General features: G+C 47.9%; 1 protein-coding gene across 1 annotated transcript in view; it reads left to right on the forward strand.

Annotated features, from left to right (window-relative positions):
• PTPRC (protein tyrosine phosphatase receptor type C) overlaps positions 1 to 7186 on the forward strand; it is an 87967-nt gene extending 80781 nt beyond the window's left edge. Inside the window, exons 30-34 of the mRNA XM_037070474.1 lie at positions 796 to 930; positions 2354 to 2476; positions 2700 to 2878; positions 4349 to 4484; positions 5796 to 7186. Coding sequence (XP_036926369.1) covers positions 796 to 930; positions 2354 to 2476; positions 2700 to 2878; positions 4349 to 4484; positions 5796 to 6053 — 831 coding nt within the window. The 3' untranslated portion in view covers positions 6054 to 7186. The remainder of the gene's footprint in view (positions 1 to 795; positions 931 to 2353; positions 2477 to 2699; positions 2879 to 4348; positions 4485 to 5795) is intronic.
• The last annotated feature ends 2957 nt before the right edge of the window (positions 7187 to 10143 follow it).

A 10143-nucleotide genomic window follows, 5' to 3' on the forward strand; every position in this document is an offset into this window, starting at 1 on the left:
AGAAATTATATAGGTTTCAGTTTTTAATGCTATACTTTAACTAATTGAAAGACAAAGGCATTTAAATAAAATCTAACGAGTTGATGCAAAGTAAGACAATGCTGTTAGTTGCTATGTAGGACACATACAACTATAATATTAATTTGAAAAATGACATTTGAGCAAAATACAAGTGTTGGAAAATGTTTCCATTTAGTCACATACCCAAGTTGTAAGCAAACCCAAATCTGCATGTTTGTACATTTAAAAATGTTTAATTCAGATGATCCAAGCTACGAGGTGAGTCTGTGCCACATACCCTGGTTCTTCAATCGACTGAAAATCCGAACAGGAAACCTTCAGTCGCTCAGCACACACTTTTCACATCCATGCTAGGCATGTACTAAGAAGGCATGCAGCTTTTCTTCGGCAGGTTTTTTTAAACACACATTCACAAAACACTGATGTCATGATGAGCTATCACAAGAACATACAGACGGCAATGAAGTGGAACACAAGACAATTTGCAAGGCGAATGCAATTTCCTTTTACAACCACACTCACCTTTCTAGAAAATAAAAGACACATTTGGAAGGGATAAGTTGGTGGTTTTGTAAGACATGTTCTCAACGTGACTTCCCAGCTCAGTATGGTCATTAACTAGATAAGGATTTTCCCAACACATATCACGCTGTTTCTCGGGCCTCAGAATCTCTCCAGGTTTAGGAACGACACTGCTATCGATATGGTGTTGTCGGCACCCACCGCGGTCACCAGGGAGCGGCAGTAACAGAGACCCGCTTTCTGTGTTTAAAGAGTTACTGGAAACCGGATGTGATGATCGCTGCCCAGGGGCCGCTGAAGGAGACCACCGGGGACTTCTGGCAGATGGTCCTCCAGAGGAAAGTCAAGGTTATTGTGATGCTGACAGACCTGAAGAACGGAGACCAGGTGTGCACTTTGAATAGTCTTTCATCTCCACCTTGCTGTCATAAAATGCCGTCCGCCATCCACGCGGTGGCTCCTGGCATCTGCGTCTGGGTTCAAAGTCTCCAGTCCTGTCCGCTGCTCCGAGCCTCTCAGGCCAACCCTGGGCCAACCCTGGGCCAACCCAGGGTCACCTCGCTAAACTGACAGGCAACAGCCCCATCCTCCTTATTTCTTCAGTGCAAAAACCAAACTCCTCAGTCTAGGGTTTAAGACCTTCAATGATCTGGCCGCATCTAGCTTCCTGCTTTCCTCCTGTGTTTCTGTTTTCTATACTCCCCACTCCGGACGAGTAGGTTTGCTGGCAGAAACCTGACACTCCATTTACATTTTCATCCCCAGTCCTGACAGACCAATGTCCGGTCTCCTGCTGTCCCTTCCCCCCCAGTTTGACCTCACTCTGCTGGCAAGGCAGACCTCTGAGTCCTGCCTTCTCAGCATCCACATTGTGCTCACTGGCGTAAACTTCTACAGTCGGGGGTGAAGCTAAGATCCGACTTGACCTTCTGCTTAATGCCTGTGCTGTGCCCTTGATTCTCTCCCTCGTCCCGAGTTACCAAAATTTCCCTGTTTGTCACCACGCACTGTCTCTGACACACACGTTGAAGCTTATTGAATGAACAGCCTCATAGGCATGTGATTAGATCGTACCCCTTCTCTTTCTTCTTTCTCTGGTCTCCTACCCTGGACATACAAAGTTATTTTTTATTTTTACTTTTTTTTTCTTTTTTTCAAAAAGAGATGCTCGTTTACATTTGCAGCCATCTCCTCCTCCTCCTCAGTGTGGTAAAGGCTGGGAAACAGAACGGGGGCGCAGGCGGGAACGTCTGTCGGGCTCCGCAGCTGTGGGCGGGAGCTGATGGAGGCCCGTCTGCAGAAAGGACACACCTTGGGGGCTCACCTGCTCTTCCGTCTGACCCCCTAGATAGAAAGGCAGCCACCTGCGGGGCCGGCGCCCCAGCCACACAGACAAGCTGCAAAGATGCAAAACTTCCCTCGAGGGGCCGTGGGCAGGGGCAGCTAGACCTCAGCTGTGAAGTGGAACACACAGGGCCACGGCCCACGGTGCCTCAGCCCACGAACTGTGGAGAGGCGGCGACGGGGCGTGGCCGGGAGGAAGGAACCTCAAAGACCCTCCGCAGAGGGGACAGGGCTCTTCCCACGGTGTCCTGGCACCTGGGTCACTCCCAGGTTCCCTCGATCCGCACCGGGACACACCAGATGTGTTGAGTGGGTCTCCTCAAACTTAAAACAGGTGTCAGAGTTTGTCGGGCAGCTCGCAATTTCGGAACGCCGTTAGCAGTTTTAACTTAATAGAACGGAGGAGACAGGCACAGAGGACCCAGGTGTGGACGTGGTTGCCTCCTGTGTTCCCCCCCCCCCCCAGGAGGCCTGTGCGCAGTACTGGGGAGAAGGCAAGCAAACGCACGGAGACGTGGAAGTCAGCCTGAAAGACACGGCCCAGTCCTCCGCCTACACCCTCCGCATTTTCGAGCTGAGACACTCCAAGGTACGGTGGCCGCTTCCAGAGCGCGTCTCTCGGGCGGAAACACTCTGGTGTAAAAATGCGCATAAATGACTCCACGAAGGCAAAGCAACCGCCTGTAGAATGCTTTCAGGATGAAATGTGCGAATGGTTCAAACCCCCGTACTGGTGAGGGACACGTGACTGCCCGGGGGTCTGCCGGGCTGACACTCACCCGAGCCCGTGTCCCCTCCACTTCTGGTTGTAGCGGAAAGGGCCTCAGACCGTGTACCAGTACCAGTTCCGACACTGGCGGGCGGCCGAGCTCCCGGCGGAACCCAAGGAGCTGGTGGCTATGATCCAGGCTCTCAAGCAGAAGCTGCTCACGCGGGGCCCCGGCGACGGGCACAGACACCACAGGAGCGTGCCACTGCTGGTGCACTGCAGGTGGGTGCGGCCGGGCCCGCGTGCCCGGGGCGGGGGTAGGGGGCACCGTCCTCTCCACTCCCCGTGCCCTTCTACTCATCCCGGCGGGCAAGGCGCCCACCCCGGGAGGAGCCTCGTGGGGCGCTGGCGGCCCCCTGCTATGTCCGACAGCATAACTGTTGTAGAAATAGAGTAGCCGTGACTAGATCACGGCGCCGTACGTGTAGGCTGTGGCTTCCTCAGCTCCAGTGTCACGTCGCTTTCGAGGCCCCAGGGCCCACCTCACACGGACCACCCTGGAGTGGGTGTGTCCTGAACCAGTTAATGGCCGAACGGAAGGGCGTCTGAACAGACAGATGGGGGTGATGTCCAATGTACGCTTCTAAGCATCAGCCCTCTTAGTCGGCATGAACAGAACCCAGAGGACTGAAGGCTTTGTCTTCAACGAACACGGGATACGTGTGAACTCAAATCTTAATTCTTTGTGACTCTGATTTGAAAGCTACTGGTTGATTTTCTAAACTGACCCCTGAGGCGAAGATTTTACCAATAAGTGATTCTTCCTTTTATCAGTGAGCTTTCACCTGCAATACAAGCCTGCACGCCCACCTTAAGTAAGAGATTTGGGGGGAAGGTGGCATCCTAGAACACGTTCCCATAAAAATAGTACAGTGAACGAGAAACAGAGGCTTTCAAAAAGCCTCCTTATCGTGGTCAGAATTGCAGAGTCTAGGCCGAGCCCTGAGAGGCCCTCCTCGCCGTGTATGCGAGTTTTCCAAGGTGCCGCGGACACGGAGGGAAAGCCCAAGGAGCGTGGTTTAGGGTTTAAAACAGTGTGCGTGTCTCGGGGTGTGGCAGAACACCCACGACGTGCTCCTGGGTTGTGGACAATCTTCAATAACTCTGCCAGTAATAAATTCTTTAAATGAGATCTTCAGAATCCCGTAACGTACCTCCTCCGGGGGAGCGACCCATTTCGTCGCCCCCTTCCTAAAGAACCACGCCGCCAGACGCATTTTGCTCCGCATGCGGAAGTGTGGACATGGGTGAAACGCAGTAGAAGGACAAAGAGGAAAGGGAAAGGCGCGTGGCCTGGTCACCGACCAGACGCCAGGGCTTCTGGCCGCGTCAGTTTCTGGCTGTGACTTTATATCCCGAGCACGTGGCATCCTCACCCATCAAATTGGCACCATCCCACTCACCCCGACAACTTCCGAGGTGGATAAAAATGCACGATAACCTGAAAAGCACTCAACAGAACGAAAGTGTATTTTTTAGCCTAAGACAAATAGGGTTTGAACTACAGGATCCTTATATTTCCCCCCAAAATGTACTTAGCACAAATGTTTGGTCCTTAAGAGACTGGGGTAAAATAACCCAATAAGCATGTAGTGAAGGGTAGATTCTATCTCCTTGTCCAATTATAGTCTGCCGTCCTTTTTTCCTGTAAACTGTGAAATTCGTTTTAAAAACCGCTTCTCCCTTGCACAGAGACGGGTCTCAGCAAACGGGAGTGTTCTGTGCTTTGTTAAATCTCTTGGAAAGCGCGGAAACGGAAGACGTGATAGATGTTTTCCAAGTGGTGAAATCTCTACGCAAAGCCAGGCCGGCCATGGTCTCTACATTTGTAAGTTGATCTCGCCTTTGCTTTTGACACATTTTGTGTGGTTATTTTGACAATTTCTTCTCTTCTCCTCTTCTATTTTATCTCCCATTTTCACACAGTGATTCACATTAAATTATTGTCGATGGAAAAGACCTAATTAGAGTTCGGGGAGGAAGACCATTTATTTAAATGCTTGTGAATCTCACCCCTCCTCCCCTCTTTTTTGAAAAAAAAATATTTGTTTTTAGAGAGAGAGAGGGAGAGAAACATCAGTGTGTGGTTTCCTCTCATGTGCCCTTTACTGGGAACCTGGTCTGCAACCCAAGCATGTGCCCTGACTGGGAATCGAACTGGCGACCCTTTGCTTTGCAGGCCAGCAATCAATCCACTGAGCCACACCAGCCAGGGTTCCCTCCTTTAATCTTCTATCAGTTTGCAAGTTTCCAGAAGAACAGCAGCAAGGAGCCAGACCTCTCCAGGCCCAGGCTGGGACCTGTCCTAACCTGCCTTCCTCCGCATTTAATTTACTAGACAAGGCACAAGGCTCAGACTCGAGGGGCAGGGAAGTTCCTCTTGTCAAGAGGGAGGGCCTGCTCAGTCACGTGGCACAGAGGCGTGGGGACAGACAGGGTGGTCCATGTGGCATTTTTGTGTTCAGTCTCCATGTAGCCTAAGTGGTTGTAACCACAGATGACAGTCCGAGAATTAATTTGTAACTGGTCACTAATTAATTAGCAAACTCACCTGCTCCCGCCAATATACGCGGCATTTCATTATTTGGCACCAAGCTTGTGTGTGCTGATTGTCAAAGTGTATTGAGGGCCTGCTACGTACGCCTGCCACTGAGAGACTCCCTGTGTAGAGAAAAGGCGGAATTTGTCCCACAATGTGGTGAGTGAAGTTGACAGAGAAAGGGTAAGAACCTGAATGGGGACACCATGTAACCTGTGGTCATCAGGGTGGGCTTCCTGAAGGAGGGGACTCTGATGCTAGGTCATGCGTGGGTGCTAGCCAAGAGATTAGGTGCAAAACGTGGATGCCAGTTGGCATCCCGGGCCAACTGGCATCGTGAGTGCAGGTGTGGGAGTTGGACTGCGTGGCCCGTCTGGTGAGGCTACCGGGTATAGGTTGAAGAGTCCCCCGCAGCCCACCCTCTCCAAGTGAGGAGACAGGAAGCCCTGTCAGCTGTCCTCTCTCTGTAAACCCAGAAGCCGGGTCTCTGTTACCCGGGACTTCCGTGAGTGCCCAGTTCGTCCCCGCTGCTTCTCATCAGCTGCAAAACCCCAGGGGCGCCCCCCCCACCACCGAACTCTGGCTTCTCTCCGTCCCCAGGAGCAATACCAGTTCCTGTACGACGTCATCGCCAGCACCTACCCTGCCCAGACCAGGCAAGTGAAGAAGAGCCCCGATCGAGAGGATAAAATCGAATTCGACAACGAAGTGGACCCAACCCAACAGCAGGCGAATTCCACGTGTGCGCTCGGCAGCCCGGAGAAGGCGCGGGAAGGACGCAGAGAGGAGGGAGGCCCCGAGGAGCCAGAACATTCTGCCAACGGCCCGGCGAGTCCAGCCATGACCCAGAGCACATAGGAACAGCCATGGGGGGGATGGGGGCAGCTCAGAACCGTCTGTGAGATGTCATTTCTATTTTTCTACAAGTACAACATAGAGATACAGCGGAGTAACCGGGTGGTGGGGGACCAACTTTTCGGGCAAGCTTCTGTTGTTTTTGTTTACTATGGAAAATATTTAAGACCCTTTTGTACAGTCTCACGCTTATTTTAAAAGTTTGCCTATCACACAGCAAAAAGCAACTTCTCTGCAGCCTTTACACGTATGTGGGTTTGGGTGTGCACATGAGAGGGGGGATGCGGATTTCAAGTGAATCTAAGAGTTCCTGAAAACCTTTGCCTTCTTGTTCAGTTTTTTTTTTTTCCAAGAAGAACAAGGAAATGTTTTTACTGGAAGCCTGTGCTTGAAGCGTCTGTTTTCTGAAATCACAAATCACGAGTGGGCTGCGGAAGACGGCCGTGCGCCACTCGGGAACCGCCACCAGGGGTCCTCCCTGTCCCAACCACACACTCTCACCAGGGAACTGTTTTCCCGCGGGGGACAGACATGAGGTAGGAAGTGTGTGTGAGGTTCCTTCGGAAAAGCCACCCAAAGCAACATTTGGGAACCTCATATTCCATATGTTAGCATTTAGTGCAGTCTCTTTTCAAGCTTATTTCATCTAATTTAAAAATTTCAAGCAGGCCTATCTTGGTATCTTTACATGTTTACCTTTTGCATCCGGAGTTATTCTTTATATGATATGTGACATTCAGTGCTTGATACTTTTGACCCAAAGTTATATGTTTGTTAGGATTGAATTTAAATAAATATCTTGAAACAAATACAGCCCATATTAAATCCATAGAATAAAAATAGAATCATGCAAATGTATGTGTGCTAAATATTTACATATGAAACTTAATACAGCTATTTTCGTGGAATAAAACATTGATATGAGACATAAGATTTTGCATATGTGTATTTTCCACGTTAACGTTTCTCTGAAGTGCGTTCACTCTGAATATTTCAAATGCTTAGACCACTTTTCTCAGGAATTGGTACCAATAATCATAATAAAATTTAACCACTATTTTCTCTTGTCCGTAAAATAGTGTTACATGTTCACAAAATAGCTAACTAGGTACACAATGAAGTATGAATGTTATGCAGTTAACTTTTACAGAACAACTATACAGGTATTAATTTTAAAGGAAACATAGTTTCATAATTGTTTAGGTTCTAGGAAAAATTCAAAATGTTTTTTTTTCAAAAAATAAAACTTTCGTTGAATTGCGCATCAGCTTGTACAGTAGTTGCTTTTTGGTGGGGCTGGTTTTCTGTAGCTTCACTCCCCCGATTTTACCGATCTTAGAAAAATTTTTATTCTGTTTGACACGGTCTTATATTAGGTTCCGGATCGATTTTAAATGTCTTAGCCACACATCATCAGTTGCTTGTCATTCAACTCACGTTCATCTGGTGTTCGTCTTTGTAATCTTTTTTTTTTTTTAAGATTTCAAGCATTTTATTGCAGAAAAAAATGATCTTCTATAGCAGTAAATTTTATTTATTTTTTTAATTTATTTAACTTTTGTTCAAGTACAGTTTTCTTTCTTGTATTCCCAGCCTTGCACCCCCCCAGTGCTCCCCACCCCCCTCCCCTCTCCGCCCCCCGTCTTAGTTATTGTCCATGTGTCTTTCATACTTATTCATGTGAGTCCACCACCTTTTACTCTGTGCTTCTCTGTAATCTTTTATTATACACACAAAATTAGCAGTTACTCCTTACATTGTGGTTCAGCGCCTTGCGCACATACTTCAGAGTGAAGCAAGTCTCTAGTTACAGTGTTGACTCACTATCTCTCCCCTATTTGAGAAGATGGGGGTTGGGGGTCATCAATTAGGAGCTGACGAACACCAGAGGGAATAAGTTTTATGTCTCTCGTTAGTCATTCCAACTCTCACGCCTCAGTTTCTCCAGCGGAAACGGGACCCGTTGCCATTCACTGGGTAGTGTCGTTAACATGTATGGTCAGTTCTCATGTTCAGCAGACGAGCGTGCGTGTGTCTCTCTTACCTGTGAGCTGCTTGAAGATAGAAAAGGTAGAAGTTCTAAATGTGGGATAATCTGCAAGTAAAGATGTGATTCCGAGGATTTCAGCTGCAAGGGACTTCTGCCACACGCGGGGTCACATGTCCTAACTGGGGATTTGCCAAGGAAGTCTGTCTTTTCCGGAAGACACAAAGGACGCAATAAACACAGAGCTGTGGTGACTCCTAGTCATGTAGCAGCTGGGAAAATGTTTCTTTTCTGCATAGAAGTTGTGGCCGAGGGAGGGACGGTGGTGGGACCAAAGGCCCGGTAACTCTGGGAGGATATCTACTCATCAGAACCAGTCAGTGTTGACCAGTGGGGCCCACTGCACTAGGTCATGGCGTGACATGCCTACGATCTTCATCTTGAAAAAGAAAACAGTATGTAAAGCCCAGACCGACATCTATGACCACGAGTTGCATTCCTGAGTAATCTGTCACGAGATACAAAAGATTCATTTCCTAAAGTCTGGCACTGCCGTGCGTAATTCCGGGACCTCGTTGGGGAAATCCGGCAAAAAGTTCCAACTTAATACAGCCTGGTCCATTTCAGAGATAAAACTTAGGTTCCCTTGTATATTTGTTGGGCCGAAAGAAATCATGTTATGTTTCTTTTAAAGTTTATTTTATTTTTGATACCAGAGTTCACTGGGACTGAAACACATATTTAATATTCTCATAATTCAGGTCCCAACCCATTCACTTCTTTCGTGCGTAGGACGGAGTAAGAAAATTGTTACTTTTTCAAACGAATGTTTATTTTAAACCAAATATCTTTTATAAATACATATTTGCAGAAGAGAGAGAGACATTTTACTATTTCTTTGCCATGATAAAACTGCGTGATGTGATGAGCTGATCATCTTTGGTGATAATTTTAAAAACATAAGCTTCTCCTTAGAACTCATACAGTGAAATTTTCATACCAATTTTTGGTTTTTCCCCCCCCCGCACACACTGACTAAGAAGTTTGTTATTGCCTCCAGCTAACTAGGACCAGATTTCATGTTCACGTATACTGGGGATTTGCCGTAAAACGTTTCGGCTCCGTGTCAGTTGCTTCAGTGGCGGTGGCTGGCCTGGCCACAGGCCACATCTCCGAACGAGAGACCTTCAGACGCACGGCTTCAAAGGAAAAGAGGACCCGTTGAAACGAGCACGGAAGGCTCTGCTTCCATCCTCTGAGACCCATTTTGTCACCAGAACCATCCAAAGTTCTTCAAAGAGACATTCAAAACTGGGATTTTTTCCTTCCTTTTTTTTTTCAGGTCAAAAGATACCATCAAGGGTCCATTTTCTATCATCAACCTTTGAAAGCTCTTTATGCTACTTTTACATTTGCTTGGCTCAATACTAATGCCATCCAAGGCTATGCATCCTGTATCCTTATTTATAGACAAAAGTCTAATTATTATTTTAAGAACCAACATTTATTGAGGCAAGACCGACCCGGCCGTCAAATCTCCCATCACGCCGCGCGTACTGCAACATGTCTTCTCGGGCAATCGCCCCACACAAGCTGCCATTCACGTAAACACTCCATGGAACATGTTTGCGACGATTATTTTTACAGCATCTTTTAAAAACGTGTTCTTCTTGTCCCACACTGTCTTTCCTTACAGAGGCACACTGTAATTAAGTGACATCTTTAATCATCTATGGTCCTCCCTCCCTCCCAGAGGCTCCTTGGCTTCATTCCCCATACCATCTTGGAATATTAAGAAATCCTAAATAGCCCTGGCTGGTGTAGCTCAGTGGACTGAGCATGGGCTGTGAACCATAATGGTCGCCAGTTCGATTCCCAGTCAGGGCACATGCTTGGGTTGTGGACCAGGTCCCCAGCGGGGGCCACGTGAGAGGCAACCACACATTGCTGTTTCTCTCCTTCTCCCTCCCTTCCCCTCTCTCTAAATATAAATAAATAAAATCTTAAAAAAAAAAAGAAATCCTAAATAAGCCTGCCACCCCCTCGTACAAGGGCAGTATGATGGACCACACTTAGTTCCACGTACAAGAAGAGCGTTCAACAGCG

Source organism: Sturnira hondurensis, unplaced genomic scaffold (genome assembly GCF_014824575.4).
Source record: "Sturnira hondurensis isolate 20B ecotype Veracruz unplaced genomic scaffold, ASM1482457v3 Scaffold0018805, whole genome shotgun sequence".
NCBI classification, from domain to species: domain Eukaryota; kingdom Metazoa; phylum Chordata; class Mammalia; order Chiroptera; family Phyllostomidae; genus Sturnira; species Sturnira hondurensis.